The 19178-nt window shown below is 41.5% G+C and overlaps 1 protein-coding gene across 1 annotated transcript in view; it reads left to right on the forward strand.

The window, feature by feature from the left end:
• Nucleotides 1–19178, forward strand: part of Glt8d2 (glycosyltransferase 8 domain containing 2) — a 47524-nt gene that overhangs the window by 9301 nt on the left and 19045 nt on the right. The window contains exons 2-3 of the mRNA XM_008843153.3: nt 11538–11584; nt 14836–14928. Coding sequence (XP_008841375.1) covers nt 11566–11584; nt 14836–14928 — 112 coding nt within the window. The 5' untranslated portion in view covers nt 11538–11565. The remainder of the gene's footprint in view (nt 1–11537; nt 11585–14835; nt 14929–19178) is intronic.

The following is a 19178-nucleotide window of genomic DNA, read 5'->3' on the forward strand; positions in this document are numbered from 1 at the left end:
ATGCACATGGTAGACACACACACACACACACACACACACACATATATATATGCAAAACACTCATACACATAAAAAATAAAAAAGAAATCTAGAGGGGGGAATGTTGAGTAGCCAAAAGCCCAATAAAAAAATAAATAAATCGAAGAAGAAACAGTACATGAAGTTAACAGAAAAAAGTGATGGGGAGATATGGGAGGAGTTGGAGGGAAGGGAGTGGACATGGATTTGATCAAAACACCTTATATGCATATACGAAATTCTCAATAAATTATTTTTTTTAAAGATAAAAAAGAAATCTTTTTTTTTTTTTTTGGTCTTTTTGAGACAGAGTCTCCCTGTAGCCCCAGCTGTCCTGGAACTCACTATATAGACCAGGCTAGCCTTGAACTCACAGAGATCTGCCTGCCTCTGCCTCCCGAGTGCTGGTATTAAAGGTGTGTGCCACCATGCCAGGCCGAAATTGTTTTTTCAAAAAAGCTTATTAGTGTGGTGCTCAGTCCCTCTATACTTTAAAAAAAAATTTTTTTTAATTATTTTACTTATTATTTTTATTTTATGTGTATGAATGTATTGCCTGCATGTGTGTAAGTGCACTCGTGTCGTGCAATGCCCACAGATGTCAGAAGAAGGCATTGGATTCCCCTGGAACTGGAGTTACAGATGGTTGTTAGCCACCAAGTGAGTGCTGAGACTTGAACCTGGGTCCCCTGCAAGAGCAGTCAGTGCTCTTAACTGCTGAGCCATCTCTCCAGCCCCATATTTAGAGAAATTTTTAATTTGTGGAAATGCTGCAGAAAAGTATAGGAAGAAGTACTTATTTAGTGACCCAACTAGTTATTAATGTTTGTCACATTTGTTTTGTCTCCATCTCTTTCTTTCCATATACACACTGCTCAACATCCTGTCCCTTCACCCCTAAATACACATGTCTCCCATATTCAAGAATATATTCCTATACAGCCACACAATGATCCAGAGGAAATTTTACATCGATGCAATAGTATTTCCTTACTTTTTTCAATAATATACTTTACAGTTGGTTTTAAATATTTAGTCTAGGGTACAGTAAAAGTTCATTCAGTTCACTGTCAACTCTCTAAAGGTGTTCCAGCTTTTTAAGCTTTTTCTTTTCTTTCTTTTTAAAAAATTTCTGGGGCTGGAGAGATGGCTTAGCAGTTAAGAGCATTGGCTGCTGTTGCAGAGGATCTCGGTTCAATTCCCAGCACCCACATGGCGGCTAACAGGCATCTGTAACTCCAGTTCCACGGTCTCTCACGCCCTCTTCTGATCTCTGCAGGCACTGCATGAAGCAGGTGTACTTACATGCATGCAGGCAATACACTCATACACATAAATAAAAATAATAAATAAAATATTTTTTAAAATAAATAAAACAAAATTTTCTCTGTGCCTATAAATCCCCAGGGCGAGGTGGGACCTTGTGAGCCACTCCCTTGTCCATGCCAAAATGTCAACTGAACCAACCTTGTGCAGGTCTTCTGCAAGTAATCATAACTACTGTGAGTTCAAGAGAGCAGTAGCCATGCCATGCCCAGAAAGCAGTGTTCCCCAACACTTCACGCCTTCCTCTGGCTCTTACATTCTTCCCATCCCCCTCTTTCATGATGTTTCCTGAGCCTTGGAGTGTTACTATAGATGTCCCATTTATGACTGAACACTCAATAGTCACTTATTCTCAGTGCTTTGACCAGGAACGAATCTCTGCATTCACTCTTCCCACTGCAGAAAGAAACATCTCTGGCCAAAGATGACAGCAGCACAAATCTATGGGCATAAACGTTAATACTTAGAAGGCAATTTGACAAGCATATCATGTTCATTTAACAGAACAACAGCAGTCCAGGTTTTCAGCGTTCTTTTAGGACATTGACATTCAAAGAGGCCCAGAAAGTTCAGAATGAACCACAATTTAGATTTGTCTGTGCACTATTCTTAATAGAAGTTGATGGAATGCCATCAGTGGGAATATATCCATGTTCATCACATCTTGGGACACAGGATTTCAATTTGTTCCATTATTAATGCTAAGAATGTTCACTTCATTGTTTTCCTTTTTTGTTTTTGTTTTTGTTTTTTTGGCAGGGGGAGCTTGAATTAGCTATTAAGCATGGTGGTCACAAAGTGATAGTATAGTCAGTGTATCTTATTGTATCTTAACTTTCTTAGGGCAGGGTTCTTATGTATGACGGTGCTAGGACTTGAACCCTGGTATGTCTCATTTCACTGTTCCCCCTCTAACCTAGTAGCATACCAGCCATGTTGGCAAGGGATTTCTATCTGGTGCTGATACTCTCAGAAGTTGCTGTGTCCTCACCATTTGGCTATCATTTGAAACTCAGCAAGCAATGTTATCAGAGCAGAGAAGAAACTGTAAGGAGAGGGAGAGGAGGATGCAGTTCCCACATGCCCCTCTCTCCCCTAGTGCTGGGGATGGGACCCAGGGCCTTGCACTCTACACTGAGGCACATTTTTCTCTCCACCTGCTCTGTAAAGCAGGCTTTCTGTGGAACCCCTTGCTCCTCAAGGGAAGCCCCTTGACTTAGGAGTTCCTACAAGCATCAGCTTCTGGGACTTCCTTCCTCCTCAGCTCACTGTGGTGCTTGTGGTTCCATATGCATTACTAATTTCCTGGGCATTTGCTTGACCTTATGGAGATTTCAGAGTTGGCGATCTGCTGGTCAGGGAAAGGGGATCCCCCTTTTCAGCTGAGCCAGTACTTGGCAGGACCGAGTAGCGTCTCAGAGTCACAGTAACCTGGCTCAGGAAGAGCAGACCCACCTTACTGTGTGCTGTGAAAGTTCAGCACAATGAACTCTGTCACCTGGAACCAACTTACCAGCCACCTGGTGTAACTGGCCTGGCCCTAAGAATTCTGGAACTTTGTGGTTAGTGAATTTTGAAAACCCTAATGGCTAATACCTACTCTACCATTGACCAACTATGTGATTTTGACATTTGTGTGGAGGCTGAGGACAGCAAATAGAACAAGCTTCAGAAAACTGAAGCAAAGGAACCCTGTGGAGAGAATCACGAAGACCCTGTGGATGTTGGGGTTTCTGAACCTTCCTGACTCACTTTTCCTCATTTAAAAAATAAAGATAGCAATATCATCACTTGAAAAAATATTGTAAGAATAAAAGGAGGTAATGTACCTAGTCAGCCTAAGCTTGGCTCAAATTGTTTCTCTCTCTCTCTCTCTCTCTCTCTCTCTCTCTCTCTCTCACACACACACACACACACAGACATGCTCATGGATATGCACACACATATACATACCATCTTGATCATAGCAAATCTTTTTGTAAGGGATCCTGTTTGCAAGAAACTGAGCCTCATTCAAGCAGTTTAGGAAGCAAGAGGGAACTTTATTGGCTTGGTTAAGTGGAGATGCCCAGGGAGGAGCTCCCTTTAGAGCTCAGAGCTGAGCTCACTGTACTTGGCCTCATTTGCTCCCAAGTTACCAGATGGCTCCTTCACTGAATGGGAGGAGGACCCTCATGCCAAAGACCATTCTGAGTTTACATTATCCCCTCAAATTAGGTGAATGCTTATCACTTAGAATTGCAAATGGATAAAAAAATACCTGAAACATGGATCTCAGAAAAATCCTAAGCAGTGTGCTATTTCAAAAGGGGCAGAGGAGGGCCACCTAGAATGTACTTTGAGCTCCTGGGTATGCAGGCTGAGGCCAGGAAAATAAAAAAGACATTGTGAATGGCTGTGTACAGTGAATTAAAGACTTGCCTCAAATCTCTGGCGATGCATTGCCTGAATTACTTCCAACAAATCCTCACTCTGGTTCAGAAATGGGGTACCATCACACCCACCTTCCTCTCTCAGGCAGGCTCTCTCTGCTGATGGCTTAAGCTTATTATTCTGTTTGCTGTCTACAGTCATCTGCCTGCAGTCAAATGTCAAGATCAGAAGTTCCTTTGAAAGACCATAATTAAGAAGCAAGCAGTTAATTTTAAAATAAACTGAGTTTCCAAGACAAATTGTTATTTATGGTACATTAACTTTAGAAAAATAAAGGAAGTCAGTTTCTATCTACTGAAGTGCATGGCAAAATGCCACAAGGAAGTAATTACACATGTAAATGTGATTAAAAGTTTAATTTTAGATTTTCAGACTAACAGATAACATTTTAGAAAATTCTTAGAGGTTAGTCACGGTGGCACTCACCTTTAATCCCAACACTTAGGAGACAGAAGTAGGTGGATCTCTATGAGTTGGAGGCCAGCCTAGTCTACATAGTGAGTTCCAGGCCAGCCAGGGCTACACAGTGAAACCCTGTCTCAAAAAAAAAAAAATATGAAGTTCTTATGTAATGGTTAAACTACTTCTTCTTCCCCACTGAAATGCCCTACTAGCCTGCATTTTTCTTTTTTTAAAAATATTTTATTATTTTTATTTTATGTGTATGCTTGTATTGCCTGCAGGTAGGTAAGGGCACCTGTGTTGTGCAATGCCTACGGAGGACAGAAGAGGCTGTCGGATCCCCCTGGAACTGGAGTTACGGACAGTTGTTAGCTGCCATGTGGGTGCTGGGATTTGAACCCAGGTCTTCTGCAAGAACAGTCAGTGTTCTTAACCGCTGGCCATCTCTCCAGCCCCCACCTGCATTTTTCTTATTGCCTCCTTCTCCTTAGGAGTATCAGAGTACACAGATAAAATTGTAAACTGGGAAAACCAGGAAGTACAGACACAGCAGGTATATTTTGAGAAGAGATGCTCTGCTAACTTTTCTGAATTCAGTCCACAAAAAAAAAAAAAAAAGCATGCCAGGATATTGTGAAGTTAAAGGACTTGGATTTGGGGAAGTGCTTGGCCAAAACTTTTTCCTGTTGGCTCAGCCCCTTTCTTTCCTTCTTGACCCTGGCACTACTCTGAGAACATTATGGATCTTTGCATGTAGAGTGGGGAACATGTGTATGTGTATATGTAATGTATATGGGTGAGCACTGGGAGGTCATACGAGGACACTGGGTGTCCTGCCCAATCACTACACACCTTATTCCTTTGAGACAAGTTCTCCAACTGAACCTGGAGCTAGGTTGGCAACCAGCAAGCCCCAGTGATCCTCCTGTTTCTGCATCCCACAGTGCTGGGGTTACAGGTGCATGTGTAGCCACGCCTGGCTTATTACATGGCGTCTTGAATTTTCAACTTAGGTCCTCATGATTGCACAAGCACCCTTACCTGCTGAACCATCTCTCCAGCCCCATTATTGGGTCATTATTTGATGATATAGCTTACTTTTAGGCCACTCATGGCTATCTCATCTATGATCCTTACTATACGCAGTACAGAAGAGAATCCCAAACTTATGTTAACTCTCTTTCAGTTTTGGGGGGTCACATTTCATACTCAACTCCCAGAGCTGGAGAGCTGGCTCAGCAATTAAAATCACTGGCTGCTCTTGCAGAGGACCTGGGTTTGGTTCCCAGCACCCACATGGCAGCTAACAACTGTCCATGACTCCCAGTTCCAGGGGATCCTGATGCCCTCTTCTGACCTCCACAGGCATTGCATGACACAGGTGCACTTACACATATACAGGCAAAACATTCATGCACATAGAATAAAGATAATAAACAGAATATTAAAAAAACTCAACTCCAGAGGAAGAGCTGTCTCTTTAACAAATGGTCCTAGAACAACTGGATCTCAATCTCATAAAAAAATGGAATTTAATTTATGTTCAAGCTATCTGTAAAAATGGATTAAAATGTAAATGCAAATTTGTAAAACTCTCAAGGGTGGGTATGATGGCCCATGCTTTTAATTCCAGCACTTGGGAGGCAGAGGCAGGCCACATCTCTGTGAGTTGGAGGCCAGCTTGGTCTACCTAGGGAGTTCCAGGCCAGCTAAAGCTACATAGTGAGACTCTGTTTCAAAAAAGCAAAACAAACAAAACCAATAACTATAAAATAGCAACAACAGTAAAAATCATAAAATTCTCAGAGGAAACCATAAGAGAAAATCAACATGACCTTGGGTTGAGACCCAGTGTCCTTAGTATAACTTCACAGCATAATCCAGAAAGAAAAAAATGATGAGTTTAGCCTAATCAAAATCTGGCTGGGGGTGGCTGGAGATGTAGCTCAGTTGGTCCGGTGCTTGCCTAGCATAAAAGAGGCCCTGGCCTCTCTCTCTAACACTTAATAAAACCGGGTGTGGTAAGGCATGCCTATAATTCTAGCACCCAGGAGGAAGATTAGGAGTTCAAGGCCAGCCTGGGCTACATAAGACTCTGTCTTAAAGAAAGTCAGACTGGCTGTGGTGGCACACACCTGTAATCTCAGCATTCTGGAGGGTAAGACATGATGATTGCAAGATGGAGTCCAGTCTTGGCTACACAGCAAGACCCTGTCTCAGGAGAAAAAGAAAAGATTGTGTTGCAAAATTGATTAAGAGAATGAAGAGAAGCTATATTCTGAAGAACAATACTTGAAAATCACATAGCCAAAGAAGAACGTGTCTCTAGAATATATAAACTACTCTGAAAATTAAAAAACAATCTTACAAAAATAGCGAAGAAGATTTAAAGACACTTCACTATATCTGAATGTGGCAAAGAGACACATAAAAAGATGCTGAATATCAATGGTCATTAGGAAACTCTAATTCAAATCACAGCATCCTGTAGAGCAGTTAAAATTAAAAAAAAAAAAAACTGATTACAGTGGTAATGAGAACACAGAGCAAGTCTCTTACCTTGTCAGTGGGCATGCAAAATGAAAATGTTTCCAGTCAGGAAAACAGATGTGCTGTTTCTTAAAAAGTTAAGGACACAACTACCAAATGACTCAGCTATGGCACTTCTGGGTATTTTCCCTCACATTCACACAAAAATTTGCACACAAGTGTTTATAGAAGCACTATCCACAATCACAGAACACTGGAAACAACACCAAGTCTTTAAGTGGGTGCATGGGTAAATATTCCATACAATGGAATTGTATTTAGCCACAAAAAAGTAATCTTAATATGCACAAATACCACATGTGAATCCCAAATGTATTATGGTAAGGGAAGAAAAGAAGAAGAGGGTCTCAACTCCTGTTTTTTTTTATTGGGACAGATTCTCCCTGTAGCCCCATCTGGCCTGGAACTTGCTATGTAGACCAGGCTGGCCTTGATCTCACAGAGATCCACCTACCTCTGCCTCTGCCTTCAAAGTGCTGGGATTAAAGGCATGTTATACCACACCAGGTTCAGAAGAGAGTCTCAAAAGATTACAGGCTGTATGCTTCCACTTGCATGATACTCTGGGAAGGGCAGAACTCTAGAGACATAACAGATCAGTGTGCCAAGGGCTAGAGGCTGGTGGCAGGAAAATCTTTGGGATTTAGGGTAACTATAAATAAAGACAATGTACTGAACTTTTAAATTTTAATCTTTCAATTTAATGTTTTTCAATTTTTTAATTTAAGTTTTATGTGTATGAGTGTTGCCTGAATGTAAGTACACCATGTGCATGTAATGCTGGAGGAGGCCAGAAGAGGGCATTGGATCCCCTGGAACTGGAGTTACGAGTTAAGGTTGTTAGCTGCCATGTGGGTGCTGGGAACTGAACCTGGGTTCTGCGCAAGAGCAGCCAGTGCTCTTAACCACTGAGCCATCTCTCCAGCCCCTCAAATTAATGTTTAAGTTGTATGCAAAGTAGTAATGGGTTTTATTATGGAATTTTCATACATGTGCGATTGTACTTTGTTCTCACTTGGCCCCTCCTTCACTGTGTTTCCTGAGCCCCTGCCCGCTTCTGACTAGTTCCATTCCTTCCGCAGAGAGTCTCCCCTCTACTTTCGAGCAGCACATATTCCATTAACCCCTCCCCTACCTCCCTTAAGGTCTCTTCCTCCCTGAAGTTATTTTTTTAAAGTTGAAAGGATTTTTGAATGTCTTCAGCATAAATAAATGAAAATTGAGGAGATGCATATATTTAGTGTGATTTGAACATTTAAAAATGTATCATGTATTAAAATATCACATGGCACCCCTACATATATACAATTTATATGAATCTGTTTTTAAAAGACAAAGAAAAAGAATTTATGCAAGTGTTGAGATTCATAGACTGACACAATCAGAAAAGTGAATTCTAATGTTATGCACATTAAAAAAATTTTTTTTATTTATTATTTTATTTTGTATATGAGTGTATTGCTTGCATGTATGTGAGGTCACCCGTGTTGTGCAATGCTGCAGAGGTCAGAAGGAGCTTCGGATTCCCCTGGAACTGGAGTTAAGGACAGTTCGTAGCCGCCATATGGGTGCTGGGAATTGAACCCGGGTCCTCTGAAAGAGCAGTAAGTGCTCTTAACTGCTGAGCCATCTCTCCAGCCCGTTATGCACATTTTAAAACATTAAAATCACACCATCAGATTTTGAAGCTGATTTGATAAATGTAGCTTTGGTAAATGTGTCACAGGAAGGAAGCCCTTTCAAACAAAAACAAAAGCAGCAAAAACAAGGCACCTTGGACGTCGCTCACACAGCACCAGTTGTGTTGCCCTGGGTGAAGCAATCTTTCTGATCTGGAAGCTCATGGTAGCTAAGTTAGGGAACCAGGTGATGATCATGCTGATATCTGTTAACATGTAGCAGAGAAACTGTTCTCTAAAGGCCAACTCTAGTTCTTTGAAGAAGCAGTTGACCTGTTTTGTTAAAAGAAATTGTCCCTGGGGCTGGAGAGCTCAGCAGTTAAGAGCACTGACTGCGGTTGCAGAGGACCTGGGTTTGATTCCCAGCACCCTCATGATGGCTAGGAACCATCCTTAACTCCAATTCCAGGGGAATCCAAAGCCCTCTTCTGACCTCCGCGGCATTGCACGACACGGTGCATTCACATACTTGCAGGCAATACACTCATACACATAAAATTTAAAAAATATATGTACATGTAAAAAAGAAATTGTCCCTTGTTGAATATGGTGATGCATGCTTATAATCTCAGCACTTGGGAGTTAGAGGCAGAAGGAACACAAGTTTTAGACCAGACTGGACTACATAGCAAAACCCTATCAAAAACAAACAACATAAAAACAAAGCTATTTCTGGAATTACTTTAGCTAGTTGTTGGGCCTCTTAGAATCGAATTTGTGATGCCAAGAACTGCATGTGAGGGAGCTGGAGAGATGGCTCAGTGGTTAAGAGCATTGGTTGCGGGGCTGGAGAGATGGCTTAGCAGTTAAGAACACTGGTTGTTCTTGCAGAAGGCCGGGGTTTGAATCCCAGCACCCACATGGCAGCTAACAACTGTCCGTAACTCTGGTTCCAGGGGCTCCGACAGCCTCTTCTGTCCTCTGCAGGCATTGCATGACATGGGTGCACTTACCTATATGCAGGCAATACACGTATACACATAAAATAAAAATAATAAAGAAAATATTTTTTAAAAAAAGAGAGAGCCTTGGTTGCTCTTGCAGAGGAGCCAGGTTCCATTCCCAGCACCCACATGGCAGCTAGCAACTGTCTGTAACTCCAGTTCCAGGGGATCCAATGCCCTCTTCTGACCTATATGGACATTGCATGACACAGTACACTTACAAACATGCAGGCAATACACTCATACACACAAAATAAAAAGAACTGCACGTGAAAAGCTGAATGGATGGAAAATAAGAACAGGTGATAGTATGATTGTTGAAGCTCTTAGTGGTTAGCTAAATAACCATGCAGGGTGTGTGTGTGTATCCATGTGCACAGTGGTGCATGTGTATGTGTGTGTACATGTGTATTTGTGTGTGTACATATGCGTGTGTGCATGTGCATGCATTTGTGTGTGCATCTGTGTGTGTGTGTGTGTGTGTGTGATCTCTTGGACTTCACTGTTCATGTGCTTGACTCTTGTACATTCATTTTACTTGATATTCTCTAGGCTCCCAAGTTGCCGCTGGTTGGAACAGCATGGGTCTGTTCTACCTATCTCTAGCTGCTATCCATTTTGATTGCCTGTTTCAGAGGGACATGCTGGTTACAGAATCTGTTCCATGTAAACTTTGTAAGAACATCAACTGAGGTTCGAGAGATGGCCTAGCAGTTAAGAGCAGCAGTTTCTCTAAGTGTTAAACACAGTATTGCCTTTCTGTGCCACTGTAATCCATGTGTCTATTGAATCTGCCCAACAATTCCAACCTTTAGCCTGGGCACATAGTCCTGAAAGGTGTATGGGTAAATTTCAAATGGGTTTTATGTAGTTAAACAAGAAAAGGGGTATATTTTTACTTATCTCCAACTGAAATTGTTCCACTTATATTGATATTGTAGGCAAAAAAAAAAAAAAAACAACAAAAACAGCAAAAAAAAAAAAAAAACCCCACAAACCAAACCAATCCAAACCCTCACACTAGTAACTGCAGTATGTATGACTGTGACCAGTAGAAACCAGGCTTCGGAGCCCCTGGAACTAGAGTTAACAGAGTTGCTAGCTGCCATATGGGTGCTGGTAACCGAACCCAGGTTCTCTGCAAGAGTTGCCAGTGCTCTTAATCACTGGGCCATCTCTCGAGCCCTGATAACTTGTTAATGTCTTAACTGTTTTCCCCACTGGACTGAAAGCTCCTTGAGGATGGGGACCAGGACCATCTTGTCCATTGGTGCATCCTTAGCACATCACAATGCCTGGCTTTTAGTAAGAGCTCAACAAATGCTGGATGAATGAATGATTGGCTTGAATATAAAGTATGCCTCATCAAGGATGGTCTGTTTCCACCAAGGAATCTTGAAGATGGAAACATTTCCTTATCAAAGAATTTTCATTCATTAAAAAAGCAAAAAGACAGGCACAGGGTTCGTATTGTAGATCCAAGAGCTCTCCTTGTGATACTTCTGTGTAGTTCCATTTACTCTGCTGGCCAAGAAAGCTAATGGGGCTCTTTCTTCAGAGTGTTAAAAAAACCTGAAGAGAAATGATCACCCGTTTGGACCCTTTTAAGTTCAGTTAGAAGATTTGCTCTTGGAAGAAGTGTGTTGACATGCATGAAGGTTAATCTCAACTGTCAACTTGATGAGATCTACCATCACCTGGGAGACAGGCCTCTGTCGCTGCCTATGGAAGATTATTTTGATTAAGTTTATAGAGGTTGGAAGACCTGCCCATTGTGGGTAGCACTATTCCCTGAGCCGGAATCCTGGACTGTGTAAAAAGAAAGTGAGCTGAGCACAGTATTCATTACTGTCTGCTTCCTGGCTGTGGATGTGATGTGATCAGCTGCTCCAAGCTCCTGCTGCCTTGATTTCCCCACTATGAAGGACTGTGCCCTTGAACTGTGAGCCAAAATAAGCACTTTCTCTCAAAAGTTGCTTTTGTCAAGATATTTTATCACAGCAACAGGGAAAGAAACTAAGATCACATACAAAAAATGCCTATTTTCTTCCCCAAATTCCAGATCCAGAATTATAAAAGTGATACACACTTTACAACATATCAGATTTTTAAGGAAAATGCAGTTCTTAAAACTTGATAACTTGTTGATTTTCTCTTAAGCAATATTTTATTCTTCAATCCACAGGTCCCAGTTCTTATCCAGGTGAACACACATGGCTCTGTTACGAAAAAGTAAGATTCCACCTTTAAAAAAGTTGTAAAATATTTTATTCATTATTTTTAAAATTTTATGTGTGAGTGTATTGCCTGCATGTATGTAAGTGCACCCGTGTTGTGCAATGCCCACAGAGGTCAGAAGAGGGCATCGGATCCCCTGGAATTGGAGTTGGTTGTTAGCTACCATGTGGGCACTGGGAATCAAACCCGGGTCCTCTGCAAGAGCAGACAGTGCTCTTAACTGCTGAGCCTTTTCCCTAGGCCCCTCATGGATCATTTTGTAACAGGCAATTTCTGGTATCATTTCACATTGATTCCTATGGGATGATGCTAAAATTTTGGTTAGGAGCAGACTTGCTGTGAGTCATATATTATCATGGATCACATATTTCTATAAAACTTTCAGTTATAACCTATTTACTCATGCCAAATAAGTATTCATATTCATGTTTAAGGATTTTTAACTTTGCATTCTTGTTCTTAAGGGAATCTTTAGACCTTTTAAATTATTTACTTTTTAAAATTTTATTTATTATTTTTATTTTATGTGTATGAGTGCAGAAGAGGCTGTCAAAGCCCCTGGAATTGGAGTTATAGACAGTTGTTAGGTGCCATGTGGGTGCTGGGATTTGAACCTGGGTCTTCTGCAAGAACAGTGTTCTTAACTTCTGAGCCATGTCTCCAGCCCCTTTATTTATTATTTTTATTTTATGTGTATAAGTATATTGCCTATATGCATGTAAGTGCACCCATGCCATGCAATGCCCATGGAGGTCAGAAGAGGGATTCAGAATCCCTGGGATTGGAGTTACAGACAGTTGTGGCTAACCATCTCTCCAGCCCCCTTCAGGCCTTTTTAAAACCTACATTCTCTCCTGGTTTTAGAACAAAAGGGTGTGAGTTTGGGGAAACACAGCACCCCAATGTGGTCACTATTACTCTCAGATTAGAGTTGCTTGATTTACATGAAAACAAATGGCATCCAGTTAAATTTGAGCTTCACATAAACAAGGAATAATTTTTTTTAGTATGTGTTCCAAATATTGTAGGGGACATAATCTAATTTTTTTCATATTTTATTATTTTTATTTTATGTGTATGAGTGTATTGCCTGCATGTAGGTAAGTGCACCCGTGTTGTGCAATGCCCGCAGAGGACAGAAGAGGCTGTTGGATCCCCTAGAACTGGAGTTACAGACAGTTGTTAGCTGCCATGTGGGTGCTGGGATTTGAACCTGGGTCTTCTGCAAGAACAGTCAGTGTTCTTAACTGCTGAGCCATCTCTCCAGCCCCTTAATCTAATTTTTTTAAAGTCTAACAACCCTATGTATATGTCAGTAGTAACAGTCACGGAAGGGTTAGACATTGGCCACCTCTTCAAACATAGTAGCAAGTGAATTGTTTGTTTAGTTTTTGAAAAAAGGTCTTCCTGTAGTCTCCTCTGGGCTGGAACTCATTATGTAGAGCAGGGCTGGCCTCAATCTCACAGAGATCCATCTGACTCTGCCTCCCAAATGGCTGTGGCCGGTGAGTGTTAACCATTCATAATGGTTAACTATAAAACTTTGTCCTTTACCTTTCGCTTCTCCCTAGTTTGTGGCTATCTGTGGCTGAATTCACCCAGAAATGGTGGGAGGGAGAGTGGAAAGCTGGACCTCAAACAAGGTTACCTCACTGAGGCTCAAGATATAGTTTTGGAAGGAATGTATCTAAGACTGTCTAGGGCCTGTGTTTTAGAAATAGGAAGACAAAAGCTGGGGGGGGGCAGGAAGCAGGGCAGAAAATAAGACAGTATAAGGCCAATAAATTATTTTCATGCAGAAAAGCAATGGTACTTAATTATAAAGTCTTTATTGCATCTACATTGCCTCTGTTAACTCTCAAAGCAACAATGTGAGGTAATGCTTATTATTATTGCTCCCATTGACCAGATGAGCTCACAGAGGCTCAGGAAGTTGAGTAAGCTAAGTACACACAGCTAGGAGGCGGTAGGAATGAGGTTGAGCCCAACTTTAAATTCCGCCACCTTCCCTTCCTCCCAACATTTTCTTTGTTTTAAGCTTTTGTCTTACAGTATACAGCTCAGGCTGACCTCAAACTCACCAAGAACTTCCTGTCTTTGCCTCCTGGCGATTACAGGTTTGAGACACACACTGGCTCTCCAACAGGTTCCACACCTTGGGCCTGTGCCCACCCTTACGGCCACACACCATCTTCCTCATTTTTCATCATGCACATTCCTTCTGTCCTCTGCATTACTTTTAAACTTTTCTTTAAACTGATTCATGTTTAAACTTTGTAAGTATGTGTTATAATAGAACGTTTCTATTCTTTCTGTAAATGAGAAAAGACTTATCTCCTGCCATAAAAAGATCATTTAAAAAATACATTCAGGGGCTAAAGAGATGGCTCAGTAGTTATGAGTCCTGGCTGTTCCTGCAGAGGACCCAGGTTTGGTTCCCAACACCTACACTATGGCTAGCAACCTTCCATGACTACAGTTCCAGGGAATCTGACACCCTCTTCTGGCCTCGATGGGCATTGCATGACATGGGTGCAAGCAAAACACTCATACACATAAAATAAAAATAAATACAAAATTAAAGCTATAAGTTTAATGAGAAGAATGTTCAGTTTTGAGTAGCTTTTGTTGCTTGCCAGCATGTGAAATCAGAGACTGGAGTTTTCATACTAAGATTTATTATTACTTAATTCTGAATACAAACGTCCCCAGTCATCTCAGCAACAACCAGTAGTAAATGTTCCATAGTTAAGAAATGCTGTCCTACATGGTTCCACTTCTCAGTTGATCCCAAGAGCATCACTAATGTGGAACAGGTGGAGGCTTTGAACTAGAAGGACTGAGGTCTTTTAACCCTTTACCCAGAGCAAGAATTTCTGCACATTTTTCTTGACTGGTATTTGAATTAATTGACATACAACTGGGTCTGACAACTTACAAACATGTGCTCATAATTAGCACTGGCTCATAAAAAGCATTAAAGGAATGTTGACTTTCACATATGAGATGAAATGTTCATGCAAAGGCAGCCTCCCATGGTGATTAAGTTTGAGTCCTCTGCTGTCAGACTGGGTTTAGCGCTGGGTCTTACTATACCTCCTCTGCTGATCCTTACCACAGTGTACCAGGTCAACGCTTCACCCCATATGTTGTGGCTCAGTGAAAGACCCCACTGTATATCTACTTACACTGCCATCTGATTTTTTTCAGTGGTTTGAAGTTGATGTGCTTCCATTTTATTTCAGTTAATCAAGTGTTGCTGTTCCTTCTGATCCTGACCCTCTGTGGGATTCTGTACAAGAAAGTTCGTAAGGGGGCTGTACTCAAGAATGAAGCAGGTAAACAGAAATGGAATCCATCAATACAGGACACTTGAGGAGATGGTTTGAATGTGTTCCTTTGGGTTCTTTTGGTAGCTGGGTTCAGAGGCAAATCGTTGTTATGCTCTGGAGTGAGCAGTATTATTCAAACAAGAGCATATGGAAAGTCACATGGAGAGTTTGCTAAGAAAACCCAGCTGGGCTGGATGTGGAGCCATGTACTTGCAATCCCAGCATCTGGAGGCTGACACAGGGAGGACTACAAGTTTGAAGCCAGCCTGGCCTACATTGTGAGTTCAGGGCCAACTTGAATTACAAAGTGAGACCCTGTCTCAACAAGCAAAACAAAAACCCATTAGTAAGTCTCATCTGAGAAGTTTAGAATCATAGGTAGAGTGTGGGGCCAGGGAATATGCATTTCTGATAAGTAAAGTTGATGCAGGTATTCTTGGTTCTTGGACCACACCTTGGCTGCCCTTTCGGAACCTCTCAACAGTTGGCTTGTGAGAACTACCTTTTCTCTCTTCTTCCTGCTCGTCCAGCCCCATTAGTAAGTACCTAAATAGCTTCCTAAAGCTCAAGTTAAAGATGATTCTTCAGGGAGCTGGGGAGATGGCTCAGTAGTTTAGGGTACTTGTTGCTCAGAGGACTGAGTTCACTTCCCAGTAACTACATTGGACAGCTCACTACCACCTATAACTCAGGGGATCTGACACCTTCTTCTGGGCTCTGCTGGCACTGTACTATGTGCACATACCCCCACAGAGACACATATATATAGACACATAATTCAAAATAAAGTAAATGTTTTTAAAAGATGACTTTATTGACCCTATGACCTAACCCAACTATAGCTGAGAGCTTCATTTCCCTCTTCAGGGGTGAATGGCAGGAGAGAGCACCTTCATAAACCCAAATGTACAAAACCAACCCCACAGAAGTGAAGAACTATTAGTATGTGATTATTATAATTTTTATTAACTTTTGTATTAGTCAAGCAAATATACTCTGCTTATGGAAAATATAGAAGGGAAAAATATTACCTATACATGTTCAGCCAAGGCAAATGCAGTTAATCTTTTGGTGTGCTGCAGTACTCATTTCACATTTCTTAGTTTTATTTCTTGAAACAAGATGTTAGGTATCCCGGGTTAGCCTCAAACTGGCTATGTCACTGAGGATGGCCCCAAATTTCTGATCCTTCTGCCGCCACTCCCAAGTACTAAGATTACAGGCTTGTGCCACCAAGCCTGGCTCCCACTTAAAATTTTATTTATTTACTTATTTATTTATGAGTGTTTTGCCTGCGTGTATGTAAGTGCACCACATGTGTGCAGTGACCAGAGGCCAGAAGGAGGTGTCAGATCCCTTGAAACCAGAGTTAAGGGTGACTGTTAGCTGCCATGTGGGTGCTGGAAACTGAACCTGGGTCCTCTGCAGAGCAGTAAGTTCTCAACCACTGAGCCATCTCTCCAGCTCCACATTTGTTTTCATAAAGCCAGACACCTAGGACCTGGAGACACACTAATGAGCAAAACAGTGCCTTTACTCCCACAAAACAGGCATTTCTTTCTGCTTATTTTTTAAATTACATACAAATCACTTAAAAATAATTTAAACCATGTATAATAATGTGATCTAAATGAGTGACTATAGTGTCTGGAAAGAAAATGATTTTCACACAATGACACACATGCAAACGTTCCCAGGGCATTATTCACAGTAGCCCCAGACAAGAGACAACCCTCATGTACATCAGCTAGTGAATGGATACAGGAAATGTAGTATGCTCACACCATGGACCACTGCTCAACAGTAAAAAGGAACATGTTCCTGAAACAGCTAAAATATGGAACTCAAACACATTACGCTAATTCCAAAAAACCAGACCAAGACCACACTTTGTATGTGTTTGCTTATAATAAATTCCTAGAAAAAGCCATCAGAAGGCAGGTTAATGGTTGCTTGGAGCAGGCAGTAGAAATGACTTACTGAAAGCCAGCTCAGGGAAATGTTTCAAGGAGATGAAAGTGTTCTAAAACTGGATTGTAGTGATTGTCTACAACTACACAAATTTGCTAAGAATCATTTCGTGTTACATTTATAATGAGTAAATTAGAATAACTGTTTTAGCTTGGGATGGTGGCCATACCAAAACACCACCACCTAGGTAGCTAGAACAGTCGAAACACATTTTCTCATGGTTCTGGAGGCAGGAAATCCAAGGCCAGGGTGCTAGCAGTTGGCTTCTCCTATGGCCTCTCTCCTTGGTTTGTGGATGATTGTCCTTATTGAATCTCAGTGTGGGACCTTTTTTCTGTCTACATCCATGGTGTCTCTTCCTCCTTTTATTAGAGCACCTATCCACGGCTTCATTTTTACTTAATTCTCTCTTTAAAGGCCTCATCTCCAAATATAGTCACATTTAGTTACTGGGGCTCAGGATTTTAACATAATGAATTTTGGAGTGTGGCACAATTTAGTTTATTACATTATACTTCAAACTTTTGAGGGGGGGAAGGAAGAGCAAAGAATGGGGGGGTGGTAAGAGAGGGAGGCGCAGGGTTAAACGTCTTCTGAACTTCTGGCTCTGGCTCCTCCTACTTCACTCTGTCCTTGAGCAAGCACATCCACTTAGTTCATTCCAGTGGGTAAGTCTTGTAACAGCTGTTAAAGCAACTGTATGGAAATGCATGTCCCAACTGACTAATCAGCTGTATGCAATAAGCAAAGCATTTGAACCACATGAATGGATCCATTATCACATTGTTAATTATCCTGTTCAATGTTAAAATAATGGAGTGCTGCTGTGGAGAGATGTCCCCGTATGCTAAATGAGACCAACAAGTTATTGAAGAATATGAGTGTAACTGCATTTGGTTTTAAAATCATATACCTGGGGACTGGGGGATGACTCAGTTTGTAACAGTGCTTGCTGTGGAAACATGAGGACCTGAGTTCAAATCCCCACCACCCACATAAAAAGCTAATGGCTTCGGGTGCCTGTAACCCCAGCATTAGGAGGTAGAGACAGGTGGTTCCCAAGAACTCACTGGCCAGCCAGCCTAGCCAAAACAGCAAGCTTTCAATATATGAGAGACTGCCTCAGGCAGTAATTTGGAGAGCTACAGAGGAAGAAACTAGATGTCCTGCTCTGACAGTTGCATGTGTGTGCACTGGTACATGCACCCCCATGCTCACATGTATGTACCACACAGGCACACACACAGACATATGCATCATATATATGCTATATATCCTTTAGAACTTACTGAGAAGAAGGTAGGGGAGTACACCACATCGTAAGAGAGATCTGTTTTTAGAATGGTAATGGGCAGGTCTGCAAAAGAGGTTTGCCAGAACCTTTTGATTTTGGTTGGAAGTTTTCCATGAAGTACATATTATTTTTTTATTATTTAAACAACATCCATTCTAAAGACAGGGCCCTTTAGCCTCATCACCTCCAAAAGGCCCCATCTCTTAATACTGTTAAATACTTCAACATAAATTTTGGAGGGACAAAACTATTCAAACCATAGCATCCACTTCATACGTGCCATCAATATTATTAAAACTTTAGTGCTGTTTGAAATGGCAGTTATAAAAACAATTTTCCAGGGCTGGAGAGATGGCTCAGTGGTTAAGAACACTGGTTGTTCTTGCAGAAGACCCAGGTTCAAATCCCAGCACCCACCTGATAGCTAACAACTGTCCGTAACTCCAGTTCCAGGGGATCTGACAGCCTCTTCTGTCCTCCAAGGGCATTGCATAACATGGGTGCACTTACCTACATGCAGGCCATACACGCATACACATTAAAAAAAAAAATTCAGGCCAGGCATGGTGGCGCACGCCTTTAATCCCAGCACTCGGGAGGCAGAGTTCTGTATGACACACACAAAAAATTCAATAAAAATTTTAAAAGACTGTTGTTCCCATGATGCTTAAATGACAACGTGGGGTGGGAGAGAGTAAACAAATACAGAAAGCAGTCACAGATACTAGTGAGAGCCATGATAGAAATAAGCTGATGAGGCTAGGGCCAGGAAAGGCACTCCTGATAGGGGACTCAAGACCTTGGTCTTTATTATTATTTTATGTGTGTGAGTGCATTGCCTGCATGCAGGTAGGTGCACCTTCGTACAATGCTCATTGAGGTCAGAAGAGAGCATTGGATCCCCTGGAATTAGAGTTACGAACAGTTGTTAGTTGCCTTTTGGGTGCTGGGAATCAAACCCAGGTCCTCTGCAAGAGCAGCCAGTGCTGTT

This window comes from Nannospalax galili, unplaced genomic scaffold (genome assembly GCF_000622305.1).
Source record: "Nannospalax galili isolate Female #2095 unplaced genomic scaffold, S.galili_v1.0 scaffold39, whole genome shotgun sequence".
Taxonomy (NCBI): Eukaryota; Metazoa; Chordata; class Mammalia; order Rodentia; family Spalacidae; genus Nannospalax; species Nannospalax galili.